The 21,233-nt window shown below is 41.5% G+C and overlaps 1 protein-coding gene across 4 annotated transcripts in view; it reads right to left on the bottom strand.

Annotated features, from left to right (window-relative positions):
• Positions 1-21,057, bottom strand: part of sugct (succinyl-CoA:glutarate-CoA transferase) — a 64,381-nt gene extending 43,324 nt beyond the window's left edge. Inside the window, exons 1-12 of one of the 4 annotated variants that reach the window (XM_067485597.1) lie at positions 20,860-21,057; positions 20,298-20,349; positions 20,149-20,222; positions 19,971-20,056; positions 19,433-19,483; positions 19,075-19,195; positions 13,548-13,639; positions 13,026-13,169; positions 9,691-9,786; positions 2,562-2,633; positions 2,220-2,317; positions 1,808-1,910 (exon numbers count right to left, since the gene is read on the bottom strand). In XM_067485597.1, coding sequence (XP_067341698.1) covers positions 1,808-1,910; positions 2,220-2,317; positions 2,562-2,633; positions 9,691-9,786; positions 13,026-13,169; positions 13,548-13,639; positions 19,075-19,195; positions 19,433-19,483; positions 19,971-20,056; positions 20,149-20,222; positions 20,298-20,349; positions 20,860-21,010 — 1,140 coding nt within the window. In that variant the 5' untranslated portion in view covers positions 21,011-21,057. The remainder of the gene's footprint in view (positions 1-1,807; positions 1,911-2,219; positions 2,318-2,561; positions 2,634-9,690; positions 9,787-13,025; positions 13,170-13,547; positions 13,640-19,074; positions 19,196-19,432; positions 19,484-19,970; positions 20,057-20,148; positions 20,223-20,297; positions 20,350-20,859) is intronic. The other 3 variants (XM_067485598.1, XM_067485596.1, XM_067485595.1) reach the window with 3 other exon arrangements.
• Between the last annotated feature and the right edge of the window lie 176 nt (positions 21,058-21,233).

The following is a 21,233-nucleotide window of genomic DNA, read 5'->3' as shown; positions in this document are numbered from 1 at the left end:
TTAATTCACATCTCCTTACGTGGCATTCTCACTTTAGATTTCACCATCAGAACAAGCAGAGAAACCCGTCTTTCTTCTCTGCGGAAGAGCAGGTGGATGGAAACCCAGCTCTGGCTCTGTATGTGTGAGGGAGCAACGTGAGAGTCATAAAGATGATGAAGCTTTTGTCTGCTTCATGCATGTGTGTTGAGCTTCAGGTGCATTGACCCTGTCCTTCAGGACTGAGGGAGGCAGACCCTGATTTATATTTAGCAGACGAAGATGAATTGTAAACAGATTTGTGATGGTATTTTATCATAATATAAAAATGAAATGTAAAGTGGAAACAGTCTTTTCCACACATTAAAGCCTGTAAGATTAATGTCAACCTGACACAGGCTGCAGAGACTTTCCATTACAGTATAAAACACACACACATGCGACAGATGATGTGCTGCTTGACCACAAGCCACCGGTGATGAAAACAAATGGGACGGCTGGGACGAGGTGGAGCTGAGGAAACATGCAGACGACCGATTCTCACATTTGATTGGCTAAAGGCAGATAACTGGCTGGTTAGTTCGTCAGCTAATCAGCGTGTTTGTTTTTATTTTAGAGCGAAAAAGGACGGAAAGACGAGAGAAACTGAGAGAAAGCATGAGAAAAAAAGAGAGAAAGCAAAAGACAGAAAGAGGCTCACTGTGATTCATTTACTTCAACACACACACACACACACACACACACACACACACACACACACACACACGGTAACGACGCCTGGATCAGTGTGTTATTGTAACACTGAGTTGTGTAATCTGTGAGCAGTGACTAATGTGTTTTTAATCCATATGGAGGGACAGTTTGATGAGCAGCCATGACACTGAAACACTGAAAGAGATACTCACACGGATGACACACAACACCAGGGAACATTTCCACCATCAGATGCTCTGTGCCCACTTCAGGTGCTCATACAATGGTTTTTAACCAGGAGACCAGCGGTGTCAACTCGGTCAACCAAAACTATGAAGGCAAACTTTTGCTGATGGTAAAATTGGAAACACAAATTAAAGCTACACAGTGAAAGACAAACGGAGTAATCAGCATCTTCATACTAAGTGGTATTCACCATTCTGCAGTATGCATGGAGTCAGTAATGTTCTGACTACAATCCACAAAGAATAGACAAGAAGACAAGCTGCACCATGCCACTGCTCATAATTTCACAAAGGTGAGATAATTTAACATCAAGTAACAATTCTGTTACTTTTAGTCAGTTATCAGAAGTGTGGCCATCAAAAGCAATAGACAAGTTCCAGGATAAAAGTCAACTCTAGACTCTAAACCTTCAGTTAAATCTCACTGTTTTTATGAAGAACTCTGATGTGAGTAAATCCAGCTTCACCTTCTGAATCAGAGCAGAATAAACCACACATGTAACCATGGTTACTGTACGCATCCAAGATGGAGACAGCAGTTACCATGGTAACTGTATACAACAACAACAACGATACAGATAACTGTAACCATGGTAACTGTGCACAACTTACTAAATGCTGCTCAGCTGCTCAATGATGTAAAAACTAGTCATGAGGTCCTAAACTGCCCAGGTGTGTGTTAAAATGCGCATGTGTCCGAGGTAAATCCATCCAGATGATGTTAAGTCAGTGGCACCGTTCCTCGTCAAGATTATGACACTTTACAATTTAAAGATGAGAGAGAAATTAAGAAAAGAGAGGAGTCCTGCACATGAGCATGTTTTCCATTAGAGAGGCAGCAGTCAAGTCCCAAATGAAGATGACAGAAACAACAGATTGGTCTGACTCACCTGTGGGTTAGAGAAAACCTCCTTAATGCTGTTGATTGGTCCAACAGGAACACCTGAGCCCTGAAACCTCCTCAGCCAATCAGCAGTCTTCTCCTGTAGGAACCTGACAGGAGGGATGTTTAAAGATGAGTTAAATAACAATACAATATCACATTTTGTAAAGTACTGACATAATGTGTGTGATACCAACTGAGACACACTTTAATAAAAATGCGCCATAGAAAAATAAATCGGTCAAACAAAAATAATTAATAATATTCCTCATACAGTCTGTATCAATAATGGTTAGTCAGTCTGGTTCTCAGTAAACTTAGCAGTAAGTCTGTACACAGCTGCTCTCTGTGATGTTACGATGAGAACAGACATTTAGCTCGGTGTGTGTGTGTGTGTGTGTGTGTGTGTGTGTCTGTACCTCTGCGACAATGCATGCAGCAGTGTTTTGCGGTGTTGGACTCTCAGCTTGTTGGTTTTGTAATTTGCCTCCTCCGTCAGCTCCATCAGCTCCAGAACCTGCAGATACACAAAAAACAACAGACAATTGTTTTAGTCAGAACTTAAACCCAACGACAGAAAAAAAAAAAAAAGAAAAACACACTTAACTCCATCGTTTTAGGAAGAAACTCGTAGTGGAGAAAACCAGGAGAAAAGCCAGAAACCAGGGACCTTTGAGCCTTAACTTTGAGGCCATAACTGTGCTGCTCATAACTTCATGTCTTTGACATTTTGAGGAAAATAATATTGTTGGTGCATTTACCTGACAGACTTTGACAAACTGCTTGTCATTTCCTGCAGCAACAACAATGTGTCCGTCTTTGGTTTTAAAGCCCTGAAACAGAGAAAACATACAGGTCAACAACACAAGAACAAACATTTCAGCACTGAAAACTGAAAGCTCCCACAATTTTCTAGCTGTTCTTCAACGCAGTGATTTAAAAATTATGAATTTGTTTATAAAAAGTACACAAAGTATGTGACTTAAGAAATCAAAAAGCAGCATGGAAACAATCATTCATTCACATTTTCTGGAAATTCAGATCTAAATTCTGGAAACTTCATTTGGACAGAAACCTGGAAAGAGACAAGTCAACCCTCCTATTTTCCTAGAAAACAAAACATCCAGCAATCGTCTTCATGGTTTCCTGTTTCAAAAGTCAGATGTTCAGAGACAGCAAAGCCAATGACTTTATGCTGTAGCCACTCTGGATTCAAAATCATTTTTATTAACAGGAAAAGGAAGACATGGACAATTTAGTCTAATTAAACAGGAGGCTCTGAGTGTCTCTTCTTTTGATTCTCCTTCTCTTCCTCCTCCTTCCCTCAAGTCATCCTTTATTTTTCCTACCTAATTGCTTTCTTCCTCCGTCTCTACTTTCTCCTCCTCTTCCTCCTCCTCTCTCACAATTGCTTGTAATAAAAACTCGTCGCCACATAAAAGGGAGATAAGTACTGCTGTCATACATCACAACACACACACACACACACACACACAAACCAGAGGCCACATGTTTGTGTGTTTTCAGACCACTAACCCTTTAGTCACACTGCACTCAGTGCTCAGCCCTGACCGCCGCCTCTCTTTCATCTCCAGCCTTTGGGAGTTGTGGGTAACACAGTCCACAAGGGAACTACAACGGGACATTTACCCACAAAACCCTGAACAGTCCTCAGGGAGGACGGGCAGAGCAGGTCACAGCGGCCAACTGCTGCCCCCTACTGACAGCAGACCACATCCAAACTAAGCGACAAACGGAGCCACCTGACCTCAGCTCAGCTCTACAGGACTTTTTAGCCTTTATTAGCTCTTCATTTCAGCTTTGGCTGGTCAGCAGGCAGCTGCACACAGAGAGAGCAGCTGGTGAACATATTGTAGCATTTAGCAGCTGAAGATCTAGATATGTCCATCCGGAGCTGCTAAAGACAAAACACAGAGCTACAAGAGAGGAAATATTTAACTAAGTCTGTCCTGCAGCTATCCCATGTACTGAGATGACTGACCTTTGTTTTTCATTTTAACATCAATACACAAATTAGCGTCTCACGTCGACCCTGTGTGAGGCGTCCCTCAGAGGACAAAACTTGGTCCACTGCTCATCACTTAATATATGCTGCCTCTTGGCCACAAAAACACATACATGTACACAAGATATGCTACCATGAATATGCTGATGACACACAATTATACTACTCCCTGTCCCCTGGAGACCTCAGCCACATTAAAGCACTAAGTGAGGAGCCCTGGTGGCCAAATGTTACAGTGCAGGCCACCAGAAATTGTTGAACAGTCTTGCCCCACAGCATGTGACCCACTTATGTAAGAACCTATAAGAACTCTTAAGTCCTCTGATTGTGGCCTTCTAATTGTTCTAAGGGTTAAAAGAAAAGCTTTGGTTTTTGTGGCCCCAGACACTGGAATGTTTTGGCAGATTGTATTAGATGGGCTCCAACATTGTTTTTAAAAGCAGACTGAAAATGATCCCGTTGTCCAATGCATCGGATTAGCTCACAGTGTCAGATTGATTTACTTGGTTGTTTACAATTCTGCGTATGTTCTACATGTCTCTGTGTATATGCTGAATGATTTGTTTGTTTCTGTTTTTAATGTGAAGCACATTGAATCTTCCTTGGAATTGAATGTGCTATACAAAGAAAAAATTTGCTTTGCTGTCCGTTTTCCATTTTTATGGCAGTTCCACAATAGTCCTGCACATAAATCTGTACATCTTTGTGCTATTATGGTAACATAATCCTCCAACAATATAATGTAGAGAATCACATTTTTAATAAATACTTGTTCATCTTCTATTTGAAATACTCCACTTAAAAAATAAGATCTCTGCTGATCATCCAAATTCTTACATTATCCCGGTAAATGTTCGACTGCTTTTGTATCCAAGTTAACATTTCCTTCCTGACTGCAGTTTTCCTTTCATGTGTCTCGTCTTTGACATGTCTCAGTTTTGGGATATTTGAATTCACCCGTTTTAAAAATCAAATGTGAACTTGAAAAGCGTCAGGGGAGCGGATGAATTCTTCAGCTCTAATATCTTCCTCGCACAGCCACAACCACAAAACACCAATAATTCTGTTGTTTCAACTGTCATGATCTCTGGCAAACCCGTCTTTTCTGCTTTCATCTCTGGCGCCCGGGAGGAGGCGGAGGGAAGAAGTGCAGCATTGTGGGTAAGGCGGTTCACACGAGGATTAGATCCAAGTATTGGACAATAAAGCTCCGGCTGGTGAGAGGCAACGACCACAAGAATCGAGCTGCCGCCGCCACATTCACAGCAAACAGATGGAGTAAAACATCAGGAGGAGCTGACACTTTATCTGTGGTGTGTGTGTGTGTGTGTGTGTGTGTGTGTGTGTGTGTGTGTGTGTGTGTGTGTGTGTGTGTGTGTGTGTTTTTACATCCACATGTGAGCCATGAACCTCCATAACAACACAGAAACATCTCAGATCCCTCGGGCTCAGAGTCAGTAATGTGAGCCAGACTGAGTCAGGTTAGTTCCAGTCTGACACAAAACATGGCTCTGAGTATAAGGCAAACTCATGTTTGTTTTTAATCTATTTACTGATTTGATAGTTTTATTCAAATGTATTTGATGACCTGCCACGGCACTTGACACTATGTGAACCCTTAATAAAGTGATCAATTCCTCTATTAAAATGACCTAAAACATGATCAGAGTTAATGGAAGTCCTACAACTGGATAAAGGGAGTATTTATATGGGGCAAAAGTATATGAACTTGCACTGTCAGTTACTGGTTTGACCCCTTTTGTAGCAATAACCTAAACTGTGCAGTGTTTGTGCTCAGGGTTTAGCAGCCCTGCACATACGACTGGAGAAATTTAAGGGCCGTTTCTGTGACAGAGCTTCTTCAACTCAATAAAATGTTTAGTTTTTCTTTATGAACTGACTGCTTCAGGGCCGTCCACTGCATTTCTACATCCTAAGCCAAAAGGATCTACTTTAGTCTCATCTGTCCACAGAACGTTCTTCCAACAGCCTTCCAGCTTGTCCACAAACAGAACAAACTACAGTGCCTCGAATAAGTACTTATACCCCTTGAACTTTTCCACATTTCAACCACAAATATATTTATATTTTTTATGTGATAGACCAACATAAAGTGGCACATAATTGTGAAGTGAAAGGAAAATGATATTATTATTCATTTTTTTACAAATAAATATCTGAAAAGTGTGGCATGCATTTGTATTCAGCCCCCTTTACTCTGAAGCCAATAACTAAAAGCCAGTAGAATCAATTCCCTTCAGAAGTCACCTGAATAATCTGTGTGTCTGTAATATAATGTCAGTATAAATCCAGATGTTCTCTGAAGCCCTCAGAGGTTTGTTAGAGAACATTAGTGAACAAACAGCATCATGAAGTCCAAGGAACACAGCAGACAGGTCAGCGGTAAAGTTGTGGAGTAGTTTGAAGCAGGATTAGGTTATAAAAAATATCCCAAGCTTTACCAACACATGGAGCACTGTACAATCTATCATGCAAAAATGGAAAGGATGGCACAACTGCAAACCTACCCAGACATGGCCGTCCACCTAAACTGACAGGCCGGGCAAGGAGAGCATTAATGAGAGAAGCAGCCAAGAGGCCCATGATAACTCTGGAGGAGAAGCAGTGATCCACAGCTCAGGTGGGAGAATCTGTCCACAGGACAACTATTAGTTGTGCACTTTACAAATTTGGCCTTTATGGAAGACCGGAAAGAAGAAAGCCATTGTTGAAAAAAAGATCATCCCCACAAGTCCCCACAAGCCATGTGGAGGACACAGCAAACACGTGGAAGAAGGTGCTCTGGTCAGAAGAGACCAAAATGGAACTTTTTAGCCTAAATGCACAACCCTATATGGATCTGAATCCTAACACTGCACATCAGCCTGAACACACCATCTACTGTGAAACATGGTGGTGGCAGCATCATGTTGTGGGGATGCTCTTCTTCAGCAGGGACAAGGAAGCTGGTCAGAGTTGATGGGAAGATGGATGGAGCCAAATACAGGACAATCTTAGAAGAAACCTGTTAGAGTCTGCAGAAGACAACCCTAAACATAAAGCCAGAGCTACAATGGAGCGTTTTAGATCAAAACATACTCATGTGTTAGAATGACCCAGTCAAAGTCCAGACCTGAATCCAATTTAGAATCTGTGGGAGGACTTGAAAATTAGTGTTCACAGACGCGCTACATCCAATCTGACTGAACTTGAGCTATTTTGCAAAGAAGAGTGGGCAAACGTTTAATTCTCTAGATGTGCGAAGCTGGTAGAGACAAACCCCAAAAAACTTGCAGCTGTAATTGCAGCTTTCCAAATTTTTCAATTTTGAAAACCATTTATTATTTTCCTTTTACTTCTCAATTTTCTACCACTATGTGTTGGTCTATCACATAAAATGAATGTGAAAAAATTTGGAAAATGTCAAGGGGTATGAATACTTTTGCAAGGCACCGTGTAGGCATGTGTCAGTGTTCTATTTGGAGAGTAGTGCCTTCCTCCTTGCACCTCTCACGCTCCATCAGGTTGGATGGGGAGCATTGGTGCACGGCCATTTTCAGATGTCTCCAGAGATGTTCAATCAGGTTCAAGCCTGGCTCTGGCTGGGCCGCTCAAGGACATTGACAGAGTTGTCCCTTAGCCATTCCTTTGTTATCTTGGCTGTGTGTTCAGGGTCGTTGTCCGGTTGAAAGATGAACCGTCGCCCCAGCCTTAGGTCCAGAGCGCTCTGGAAAAGGTTTTCATCAAGGATGTCTCTGTACATTGCTACATTCAACTTTCCCTTGATCCTGACTTGTCTCCCAGTTCCTGCCACCTAAAACATCCCCACAGCTTGATGCTGGAATCACCAGGCTTTACTGTAGGGATGGTATTGGCCAGGTGATGAGCGGTGCCTGGTTTCCTCCAGACATGACACTTGGCCTTCAGGCCAAAGAGTTCAAGCTTCATTTCTTCAGAAAAGGGAATTTAGTTTCTCATGGTCTGGTCATGGTCAACACATGGGTCTGAGCCCATATGTTGAAAGTTGTGTCAGAAACGTGAACCACCAAAGGGTGGAAAATTGAACTGAATTAACTCCACAAACACTACAAAGACAGGGAGCAGATCGTGACAGATGTTAGAGCAACAGCAGCAGCAAATCCCTTAAATCAGAAGGCTTTTGTCTGCCAGTGGATCGTGCTGCAATGTAAGAGGTAAAGATATGATGCCAATTTAAACTGTTGACAAAGATTTAAGAGAATAATAAAAAAAATTACAGATACAGTTTAGCATTTGATAAATTATCTAAAAAATCTATTATTTTTTCATTGAGGTTTGTGTGACTAAAAGATTGTTATGTATATATGCATTTTCTATCATTTGTGTCTTTACTTAAAAATATTGTTGATAATTGTGATAGAATGTCAAATCTATATTCCCACCGCCCTGATAACACATTTACTTTTATTAAGTGGTCATTTATTAATGGTGTTTCACGAGAGCAACGCTACACTCCGACAGAAATCAGCAGGTGATCTTTTTAAAGCAAAGCAAGTCTGAAGTTAAATTCTAAGTCAGTGAAAAAAGTGATAGTACAATACTTCAGCAGTTGCTGCTTCGCCATAGTAAATTAGCAGCCACGATGATAAAATGATGAAAATTACATTAAATCTCCTCCAGCTATGTGCAGATTTGTATTTAATTTACCTTTTCAGTGTTTATTTCAATGCTTGTGTTAGGAAATATATCAGACGAACGCCCCTGTGTATTCTGAACTGTTGTGTTGTGCAGAAAGTCGATATTTCATGTTTTAATGACATCACGCAGCAGCTGAGGGAGAAGAGAAATGCATTTTTCCATGAGCCCCTTATGTTTTTGATAAAGTTAAATTGCGAGTGAGGCTGGGGAGAATCTTTAGTAAAACCCCATATTCTTTTCTATCTTATTTTTAAAGACGAAAGCTTCATACATGTATTTAAAAATAGGATATATATTTGACTTTTTTTACATCAGGAATGGCTGAGATCACAGAAAACATAGTTACAAAATGCATTTTTACTGCGACTTTGCAATGAGTTTAATTGAAAAACAAAGACATAAAAGAGGGTTGGTGGGAGCAGTGGTGTGTGTGCGGTTGGCAGCAATAGAGCGATGGTTGTGGGAGATATACAAGGAGATAATGAGGGATGACGGGATGAAACAGTGACACACCAGCATTAAAACATTCAAACTAACTGACACTAATTGGATCTAAGTGTTTTATAATTATGACTCCCAGTTCCTCCTAACACTGATGTCAACTTTCAGGACTTCAAAATATTCCTTGAGTCTCACAGTTTTTAAATTCACAAATCAACTCCTGTAAGCCTTTTGACTGACAGACATGTTTTAATACCACGCTGAATAGAATTTATGTGTATGTAGTGTATGTAGGACCCTACATTGACCGTAGGTGTGAATGTGAGTGTGATTGGTTGTCTCTCTGTGTTGGCCTTGAGACAGACTGGAGACCTGATCCAGGTGGACCCTGCCTCTCACCCACTGAGAGCTGGGATAGACTCCAGCACCCTGTGACCCTGAACAGGATAAGTGGTTACAGGTAATGGATGGATGGTCACATGGGTCTGAGAATGTCACAAAATGGGGAAAATAAGGCTTAATGTGTGATTATTATTATTATTAATGATGGAAACTCTCAGGTCAATTATCAATTGCACCATTCAACATCTTTTGGTCCTTGCTACATTTATACAGTGTGTCCGTAATCTCAGCCACAGGCTTCCACAGTGTGTGTGAAAGTTCTCTCAGAATTGAGCTCCAATGTGAGGACATGAACTGCACCGAGGAGAAAGGAGCAGTCACAGAGGCAGTGATCACGGTGTTACCTGGTAAGGTACGATGCTCTCGTGCGCTGTCCCCCAACGCCTCGCCTCTTTCCCTGCATTCAGATAATTAGCAGCAACGTGGCTGAGACAGGAAACCTTAAAGAGACAGAGGGAGAGAGGTGGACTGGTGTTAAATCTGACCTGTCATCAGTCCTGTTCCTCACTGCTGAACAAAAACCACAGCTCTGCTCTCTTTCCTCCCGACGCTGCCTCCACAAAACCACTGAAGAACAGGGAGCGGCTCACCTTCAGCCCTGTGGCTTCTGTGAATTTACAACCAGCTAACAACCTGCAAAAGGATTTCCAGCATTGCTGGGGAACAAATTGGCCTTGAATCTTGTTCCAAGCTGAATTCCATCCTATTTCACCCACATCGCTGTGGCAGAAACACCTCATTCTGCTCTTATGTTACAATTTTCTCCACACACTCTCGCTGTGTCTCTAAAGAGCTGCTGCCACTCAAAAACTTTAACTTTACCAATTATTTCATATTATAAACAAGCTGATGTTTGAGAATACAAACAAATTCTGTCCCAAAGTCGTCACTAGCAGACTCTGTGCTGCTAATATTTAACCAAAGTATTAAAAAAGTGACATTTTGACCTTATGGATAAAAAGAAATTGTTAAACAGTTGCTGAGACAATATGGTAAAACTCTTCAGTCAGGTCACAGAATGATGACATGTCAGAGCAGAGAGACTGATGTGTATGGGGGGTGCTGCCAATCTGTGGAGAAACTGAGATCATTCTGTGTTTTAAAGCAGGACCTGCCTCTCAGTTCAACTACGGACATCTCTGATGTAATAACTCAACGTCCGTCAGCAGCTGAACACATCAGCTATAAATCTGCTCTGACAGTCACCTCACACTCTTTTCCAACATGAGACTAATAGTTTTTTGGAACTTGGAACCTCGATGGAGGAGAAAAGTAAAAAGTACCACATCGTTTGCCCGATGGAGAAGCCAAAAAGGAGCAGAGAGTCAAGTTGAGCCATTTGTTGGAAAAGTGCTATGAAAAAGATAAATTAAAAGATAAACTGAGGAGAAATGTTTTCTCATATGTTGAGAGGAAGTGTCCAAAAACTATGTGATGATCAAAGCTGGAGACAGATATTAGGAGAAACTTTGAGTTGCTCATGATTCAATCACAAAAATTAGATCTTAAACATTGTCATACTAATGCAGAATATATGTTGTACCATAGAGTAACGGCTGTAAATAAGATGCCAAATGGGAACAAACAGAGGGAATTGATCAGATCAATAAATCAATGCATCAAAACTGATAATTTATTTGTGCTCAGCTTTTAGAGTGTTAACTGAAGTTTTTCCATCTTCTCTCTCAGCTAAACTTTCCGCACAGGAGAATTCTGCGCATGACTGGTTCTGACTTGGCATATTTCTGCATGACTGCATGTCATCACAACACTTCAGGGACGTTTGAAGCTGGACTTAAGGCTTCCCCTGATGTAAAAAGCTTCTTCAGGACCTGCAGGAGGTCTGGAAAGATAGAACTGTCAACTCTGATTCGTTTGTCATGATTCGATTCAATTCCCCTGACGATAAAACAAAACACGGCTTAACCCCGTCCACATGGATTCAGATCCACTACGGCTGTGTGCTCTCATTGTTCATGCCCCTCCTGGCCTAACTGCTCTGCAGCCAACATGCCTGTGGTCGCTGCACTTCATACAGGAATGCACCATCGGATGTTGGGAGGTGGTGAGCGGTAGATTGTGGCTCTCTTATGTGTAGCAGCACTGGGAGTTGACCGCAAAGATTGAGACCTTGCAGACTTGAAAACCAGCCACAGCCTGCATTTCACTTTGTGTTTCACTTTTATTTATCCTGAATTACTGTACAAATCATACTGCATCCATGCATCCTAACCGTGTATCTACACATCTATAACCTTTTGTTTTCTTTTACTGACCCTTTCTCTGTATGCTGCTCAGTAAACCCAGTGGCTTCATCCATGCATTCAATAATTCAGGACATATTGACCTTTGTCTGTCCAATGCCTCTTTTCTGCTTTCTTTTGGCAACTGCTTTTCTCCAAAGTGACGAGAGAAAAAAAAAGAAGCAGAAAACACACACAGTAGATTCACATATTACAGGTGTCAAACTCTCAAAAGGCCAAATGAAGAGTTGGCTACAAGGGAAAAGATCAGACAGCTTTTTGTTTTTGAGGAGGAAAAACATCCTGTGTTATGTTATTGGTGAACAAATGTCCATTTCCCTCTAATAGGTTTTTCAGCAGCAAACAGTGGTTTTATTCTAAACTCTTATTAATTAATTTCTCTGTGGGCCACCAGGACATTTTGAAATGAGCTGAACTGAGTTGTCTCACAGCCCCTCCCCCTGTTAAAGAGGTGAAAAATGAATGTCCACAAAACATAAAGCCTGTTTTTAAAAGCCACATTGTCACACATTCAGCATGTGCTCACATGACAAATCAAACGCACCCTGGGGGTTTTGAATACTTCAGAGTCCAGAACATCGTGCGAGCCCATCAGTCTTCCATTCCCAGACGGTTTTAGGATTACGTATGGTTTGACTTGTTTAAACAGTGACAGCATTCAGAGAAATAGCGATTAGTTTGTTTAAACTGTTTGGACTTTTCAGAATAAATCTTGTTTAAATACCTGCAAGTTTTTACGACTCATTATTAGTCAAATCTCATAAGTTAAAACAGCATCAAGGAGCTGCAGGGACACTTTTGCTTATCTTTGCTGTCAACAACACCCCATTGATCTGGATGGAAGCAGACAGGCTGCGTCAGCGGTGTAATTTACCAGCTGATCGTGAACACAACACTGTGAACCAGCACATGCGTCTGCACTTAAAACAATCTGCCCTGTTTAGGTGATATTTTAGGCAAAAGTGGAACTTTGTGCCGAGGTTTACTTCAGCCAGTTAAGTTTTTAAATCAAGCAGAGACTGGATGATTAAGATGAGTTAGAAAATATTAAAACACTAAAAACAAACTAAACAGGACATTTATATAATATAAAAAAACATGATAACAATTTCACTTCAGTTTACATTTAGTTGAATTTGTTTCAACATTAGTTTACAATTTAGTTAGTCATCTAGGAGAAACTTTATTCAAAACGACTTACAATCAAGCAGTAGACACTAGGGACTTGGGAGTTCAGTGTCTTGATCAGGGACACTTCAGCTTTTAGCCCGGTGGACTGGGAATGGAACCACTGACCCTGCAGTTCATGGACGATTGCTCTACCAACTGAGCTACAGCTTCTCCCCACAGTTTATTTATGTGAGTTTGTGGTGAATGAAACATCAGGAGCAAACTCAGAAACACTCAGCTGTTACCTGTGAGGACAGCAGGTTGCAGTCGATGTGAACTCCTGTCCCGGTCTTGTGTCGCTGCAGCAGGGCAGCCATGATGGCTCCGTGTGCATAAAGCCCCGTTGCAAGGTCTGTCATGGCAACACCTGGACGCACCGGATCACCGTCCTGCTAACACAAACAGAGCATTATAGGGTTTCAGGGAAAGGAGGAAGATCATACTGTGTTTTTTTTTAAACCACAGTATGATCTGCACGACCATCAAGACACCAGCTCTTTAAAACTGCCATAACTGTGCTGCAAAAGGCAAAAAAAACATTAAAATGAAACAATATCCTAAGGATTTATTTGCTTGGAGCCTGACCAGAAGCGGAGCTAAGACGAGGGTGGCACTAGAGGAAGCCTTAAAGGGTTCATTCACGGGAGAATTACTTTAAATCTTATCAGCTCCTATGAAGTGTCACTGTGGAAAGAAATGTACCAACATATGGTGCGATGCTGTTGTAGTGACTTAAAATTAGTCAAGGAATGGAATCAAAGTCTGACCTCTGGTCCAGTGATGTGCATCATCCCTGACACAGCGGAGGCGATAGAGTCGTAGCCTGGACTCTGAGACTGAGGACCAGTCTGTCCATAACCTGAACACGCACACACACACACACACACACACACACACACACATTATTGCCTCAGTGCCAGTGGGATGGTTTCTCTCTGAGCTGAGATGAAATCAAACCATCAGCCTTTCAGTATCCCCTCTTCCAGGAAAACCACATTCCAGCTGCATGTCGAGTCTGCTGCTCTGACTAAACAGCCGGACAGATTTCCTAACGAGACCAGACTGTGATCGTTTCCTATCAACAGAACCTATTCCCCTCAATGCTTTTACAATGATAACCAGCCCACTGACTGGATAAACATAGACAGCCTTTAACCTTGATAACGGCTCCCTGCTCTCTGCCTCACACGATGGGATATAAAACTCAGAGTGGAGCGATGAGCAACAAAAATAAAATCACAGCAATAAACTTCAAGAAGAGGAACGAGTGTAATCTGTCAACACTTTTTATGTTTGTGTTATAGTCTGCCATTTTTCAGATGATGAAATCACATTTTCCTCCAACCAAACCAACAGATTTGTGTGTTTGCATGTAAATTAGCAGCATACGTATACACAGTGTAGCATGTGGTGTGGTGAGACATGGTTTCAATAAGTGTGAATCAATTAAAAATGTAAACTAATGTTCTAATTTTCAATATGGCCAAATGTTAATGAGCAGCTCTCAACAGGTGAGGAGTCAACTGTAAAACATCACTGGAACATAACTGAAAAAACGTCAAATTTAAACAGAAACACTATAAAATGGCTACATGTGACAAAGCTGCCAAGCACATCTTTCAACTTTTAAATCTGGATGGTCCACAATCTCAAGGAGAAAGTCTCATTCTGCTAAAAATATTTAATTAAATATGGCAAAAAATATAACCAAACTAACATATGATTAGAGGTTTTCATTTTAAAATCACTATGAAGTTTAAATGTTGGGTGTGATGGATCATCTCTGTGCAGCATCTGTCAGTGTCAAAGACAGAAATGAAGTGAAAGCAGTGGCTGAAAGAAATTCATTTCAAACTGATGGATGATCTGAAAAACGATCTTCAGACACAGAAAGTGACTTTGTAGTTAAAAAGTTCAAGCGTGTATAAAAGATGGTGAATGCTGGTTTGTGATCTGAAATCCAGCTTCAGATCAAACTGGATCAGACACAAAGGCTTCATGAAACCACGTTTCTGGTCTATTAAAAAACTTCTCTCTCCTCTTTTGTCACAAAGTGACAGGAGTTCAGTTCTGAAACCAGACTGTAAATGGACCCTCAGCATCTAGCTGCTGCAGCTTAATGAGGCCTCCTGGGTAATGTAGTCTTTTTCCTAACAGAAGGAAGGACGAGACGCAGGACAAAATGTGGAAGTGATAAAGGTGAAAAAGAGAAAAAAAACATGGAGGTCAAAAAGAACTAAAACACAGTGAAACTAAAGAAGATTCAGAACATACAGTGCATTTTATTTAATTTTTTTAAAACGTATTTTTCACAGTTTAGTATGAGATGATCGCATTATAATAACATAAGGTTTATTTATTATCAAATTATTACGAAAACTGTATTTAATGTTGGGAGATTTAGTGGTTCCATTATTTTTAAGAAACTGTCCACTCTACTGCCTCTGACCCAACAATGACAAACAACTTTTCCCTTTGCCTTCAAATGTGGTTCTGTGGATCAAATACAGACAATTTGATGCCTGATGTGATCAGACACTATGTCCTACAAACTGTCTCTGATGGAGCACAAACCGGCCATAACCTCCCATTCATACATATTAACTCAAACAGCTGGATGCTACTTCTTCTACATGGAATCTCCAAATAGCCTCCTAGCTCCTTCTTCCAGGATTCAGGACTCTAGACTCTCCCAGCAGTGCCACCTATGCCGAAACCAGGACCTGAAAATGAGGTTTGGACACTCAGGAAACCATTCACAACCTTCGGGCTACAGGAGGCAAAAAAACAGACAGACAATCTGGATGTACCAGGTCTCTGTCCTGATGTGGGTTTCTACTCGTCCTAAACCATTAGTCACTGTGGCTTTTGAGCCCTGTGTATATGTGCTGAGAAACAAGCTGAGGGAAAGACACAAAGGCAGGAAGACCTGCAGATCTTCATTGCCTACAGAACTTCTGCGACAAACTACAAAACAGTGAAAACACACTTGAGCACAGATCACACAGGCCTTAATCACACACGGTTGGATGTTATTAGGTGAGTGCAGCAGCTTCAGAGGGGAAACTGTCAGCAGCTACACGTGTTCAATGTAGAGAAACAAGTGTAGGCTGTCGTTACTGTGGAGTGTGACGACATCTGGTGGTTCGGACTGAGGACTGCACCAATGATGGAGTACAGACGAGAGGTCTAACAACAGTACAGATTCAGAAACACTTTGATTCATGACGCACAGACTATCATCATGGTCACACAGGTGTCAGAGATGTTTGAAAACTTGATCTAGATGAACTGATTCACCACTGATGTTTAATGTCATTACATTTAATATTCAATAGGTCTGTCTGTGCAGACTTGATGTTACTGTTTGTCATATGAATACAAACCCAGCATGTTCCAACCTGTACAGTGATGTCTACTGATCTCCAGCATCTGCTCCCATTAATCAACCAGCACAGCAACTTTCCCATTAAAGCCCTGGTCTCACTGTTAATCTGCCACTGCTGCAGCAGTGCAAACAGAGCCACTTCCCGCTGAGTAGAGTAGCACCACAGCCGCCCGTTAACTGCAATGAGCCTTTAAACGAGCCTCAGACACAAATGAAAACATGCTTCTGTAAAGTGGGAAGAGATGAACAACAGCTGGCAGTGCAGAGACAGAGATGAGCTTGTAAGTATGCCCACAGATGCAGGGAATCCATTTGCTTTGGTAGTTGGTATCTTTCAAGGACATGTTCAAAGAGTAACCTAGTGACAATTACAGAAAAAAAGAGGAACTGCTTCATACAACATAAAAATTACCTAAATAAGGAAATTCCAGGTTCAGTGTGTGAGGCAGTTCCAACACAATACCCTGCATACCTGAAAGTGTTGTGTGCATGCATTTAGTCATTGTGTGTGTTAGTATATGCAGTGCATACAGTACAGCATGGATAGTAGTGATGTGGCAGAAGGTAGAAGGTCAGCTGTTAATGAGTGGGGTTGTCAGAGGAAAAAAACTGTTCTGGTGGTTTTGATAGACTGAGCTCTGTAGTGAGAGAGGTCAACCGCGATTTTCTTCACCCTCTTCCTGGCTCTTGTTGTGTACAAGGACTCGAGAGAGTCAATGACAGCAGAGTAGAACTGGATCAGCAGCTCCTGACACACGGTAGGTACAAATGTCCTCAACTGCCACAGGAAGTACATTTCTGAGGACAGAGTTGATGTTGTTCTCCCACCTCAAGTCTTGGAAGATACTCGACTTAAAGAAGTTGTCCACAGTTGACACAGGGCTGGTAGATATGATGAGGGAAGATGGTGTCTTTAGCATTTACAACTCCGAGTCGCTTGACCTGCAGTCATTTACGAAGTGAGAGAAAAACAGAGAGGGGGACACATCCCTGAGCAGCACCAGTAAGGGGCAGGATCTCCATCCTTACATGCTGTGTCCTGCTGAGAAAGCTGGTGACCCACTGACAGATGGAGGGAGATGGTCCACAAAATAAGGCAGTGCATAAGTCACAGAGCTGTCGAGGTGGTCCAGGACGTACTGCAGCCCCATGTTAACTTAATAGGCCAGCTGAAGGGGGTCTAGCAGAGGCCCTGTGATGGCATTCAGGTCGTTCAAAACTATCCGTTTAAAGGATTTCCCGATCACAGACGTCAAAGACTGTAGTTCTGTCATAGAAGCTTTCGTAGGGGCTGGAATTAGGATTAAATGTTCAAAGGCTGAGGACATTTCACACAGCTCCAGTGACCTGATTAGGGCCAGTTGATCAGCACAGGTTTTTAGGCAGGAGGGGCTTATTTTATCTGGACTTCCATGACTTCCTGGTTTTGTGTCTGTGGAAGAGTTGCCTCACCTCCTCTTTGCCTTGATGGATGTATGCAGTCCTGGTGTCATTCTGTGTGTCTGCGGGTGAATATTGGGGGGTGGATACGACCGTGGTGGGGGTGATCACTGAGTTAATGCAGATGAGGGGTGTGGAGTTGTGCCTTTGCGATTTCTCCTGTTCCACAGATGATTAACCTTTAAGATTTTAATAACTTTATGACTTTTTCTGTAACACAACTCACAGGACAATCTTTTCATTTTTAAACTCATGGAGATTTAGAAAATATAAACGGTTCTTCATTGGGCATGGGTGTGTTGATAATCTGTCTATTAACTTTATTTTATAAATTACAAAAATTGTATTCAATATTATCAGAAGGATTTCAAGTCCCAAATTAAACCTTCAATATATATAAAAATAAATTTCAGTCACGCTCCTCATTAATAGCTATGGGGATTTAACATGTCAGTCCCATGTCTTAACACTTGAGTTATTCTGTTTCTGTTCCATTTTCAGCAGGACATGTTTCTGAACTAAATACTGCAGCAGCACAAGGTGAAACATGCAGAGAGACATGCACCATGTTGAGCTGCGGCAATAACAAGACACACACAGCAGTGAACATGAAGGATGTCTGAGATGGGATTTAAACACTTGAGCTGCTAGTTAGTAGCTTTGGACAACAGGTGGAGCTGCTGCGTCCACAATGAGCTGAGACTCCAACAGACAACAGTGTGTGTTTGTCTCATCTGCAACAAGTTCTCCACTCTCATCACCCACTGAGGTCATTTGTCCCTACACTCTCATATGACCCAGTGAACCATTCATTAAGATAGCACCACCATGCAGAGAGGCAGGCATCTGCTTCACCCCTTTTGGTGTCAGCAAAATGGTACAATAGATCAAAAAGGACCAGATTCACATGCATTTTTTTTTTGTTCTACAAACTCAAAAACACAATATTTCAACTGTAAAATAAATTGGCTTGGTTAAACACCAAGGGCAGGTTAGGTAAGGATAGATACTTAGTTCCTCAACAAAAATTAAATAAAATTAAATTAAATGGTTAAAAGTGAAAGAAACAGGAAGAGAAAGTCATTGCTGTGAGGTCTGTGTCTAATGATAGATTTTATTGGTTTAATAAGAGAGAAAGGAAATTTACAACTGCCACTGGATTTAAGAAAAAAGGGGGCAAAATTTTAGACGACAAATTTACTCTAAAGATTTACATTCATTTAGACGAATGCACAGATTTTGCCTTTGTTGTGTTATTGTACTACATTCTTATTGTGTTTGAAACATGGATTTTGCTTCAAGCTAACTAACAAAAATCAAACCACTACTGCATAAACACAAAATGGTACTGCTGTGAACCTGACAAAAGAGCTTGATATTCTGGACTTTACTGGGACATAAATCACAGCCAGCACAGCAGAATGAAGCAGATAAAAGCAGTTGTTGCCTGAGGCCTCGTAACGTACCGGATATGGAGCAGTAGATGAGCTGTGGGTTCATTCTGCTCAGCTGCTCGTATCCTAAACCCATCTGATGCAGTTTCCCTGGTAGGTAGTTTTCTACCAATACGTCACACACTCCTGAAAGCTGACACACACACACAAAATTAAAACAAGCCAAACTAAAAGCGTTCACTGTGTTAGAGTTTTATATTCATGCTTATACCAAGGTGATACATTCCTGCCAACTGTCTACATGTGAGTAAGTGACAGACATTCAGACTGGGCTTCATAACCTCTGTTATGTGTCTACAGCATTAAATATTCAAAAGCCAGCATGAGAATGTGATAACCAGCCCTACAAGTCACTTTTTTTGTGTCGTACCTCCTGGATGATCTTTGCTCCGCCAGGATGCTTCAGGTCCACAGCAATGCTCTGAACATTACAACCACACACAGAGATGACTTTTCAGCTGAAGCACAACTACTAAACCCTCAACGTCACATTAAATGATGGTGTACAGTAGCTGGGAGGAGGGGCGTGTGCTTGTGCGACATGTTCTTCAAAATGTGAAGAATAAAACCCAGAGAGCAAATGATGGCCAAACATGAACTTTGTGAAGAGGAAATGACTGTTGTTGTTTTCACAGTTGTTGCTTTTGTGCAGCTGACTCTCAAATATCCGAGGTCAAACATTAGGTCCAGCTGAAAGTTCACACTCACGAGAATGCGTGGACACTCAGACACGTCTGCTGGCAGCTGGTTTACAGCTTCAGAGTGCTTTCCCCTCAAACCTGTTTGCTTTAGTTACAGGGTTCACAAACTTTCAAGGGCCACTGTATATAGTACTGCATCCAGCAGGAATTGATGTGGTTCATGTGGTATTTGTGTTCAACAGTCAACATGTCGTGACACAGACATACTTTTTTGTTTCGATTGACACTGAGGTAGTAGACGCTCTCTGAGGCGATGAATGGAGGACCCCAGGCTCTGGTGTCATCACCTGCTCCTGTTTAAAATGATTAATAAATAATTAATAAATACATAACTACAACAATTTACTAAAAAAAGCTCTGTGGAGGCAGAAAGACACTAATTCACCTGGTCTCTCCACTTTAATGACTTCTGCTCCAAGATCTCCCAGAATCATGGTGGCGAATGGACCAGCCAGAACTCTAGGACATTTTGACATATTTTAATTTTGACCTTTTTCATCAGTAAGATTAATAAAAAATAAAAAAATCTATTACCTTGTCAAATCTAACACTCTGACGCCATCCAGTGGTTGAAGGTTTTGTCCTGCTGAAATTTAGTCAGACAGATGATAAGAGTGAACTTTGACCTTCTTACAGCACAATCCTGTCTGAGACAAGTGGAGACTGAATATCCATCTGAAACAATGATCTGATATTATAAGATTTGCTGACTCCCAGGGAGGATCTCAATTTTAAGAAGTAATCCAAATTAATCAAAACGTTATTTATAAAGGCCCCTGTTTTACAAATTAGTGCTTTAAATGTAACTTAAAGGTTAAGACAGGTGCACCAAGAAAGACAGAAAGTTAGTGCCACAATTTAAGAAGCAACTTCATACTGATAATACACACGAGTCAGACTTTGACCAGAACAGATTCAAGTTTATGTCGCCGTCCTCTAACCGCGATGAGACGGTTAATAAAAGTTCACAGTCATTGTCTCTGCATTATTAAATGATCTGAGCGGACTTTTCTCGGTGAACACTCGATTTCTCGGTGATTCCTGTGACGGAGCTGGAGGCTAACGTTAGCCAGCTAGCTTTAGCTCCAAACAGTACCTGTTTGCGTGAGTGACCTCCGTCGTCCACCGGCGGGACATCTCACCGGATGAGTCCTCTGCAGCAGTGAAGTCAGACCCACCGGACACAGGACCGACAAACGGCGTTTTAACCCGCTGAAAGCAGCAGACATCTTCCCAACTGTTAGCATCAAGCTACAACATCCGCTACAATACTTCCGGACTGTGCCTTTCAAAGTAAAGGTCAAGTTGAAGGTAAGACGTCCTGATTTCCGGAACAGAGTTTCTCCCTCGTGGTTCTTTAGCTGACATGTGTTAACTTTACGCCGAGGTCACAGAGCTAAGGTAGGTTTTTCTCAAAGATGGTGCCTATGGCTGAGGGCTCAAACTCTTAGACATCAAAAGAGATCATAT

The sequence above is a fragment of the Channa argus genome, chromosome 19 (genome assembly GCF_033026475.1).
Source record: "Channa argus isolate prfri chromosome 19, Channa argus male v1.0, whole genome shotgun sequence".
Lineage (NCBI taxonomy): Eukaryota > Metazoa > Chordata > Actinopteri > Anabantiformes > Channidae > Channa > Channa argus.
The sequence above is the reverse complement of the archived record's forward strand: the minus strand, read 5'-3'. Positions and strand labels throughout refer to the sequence as shown.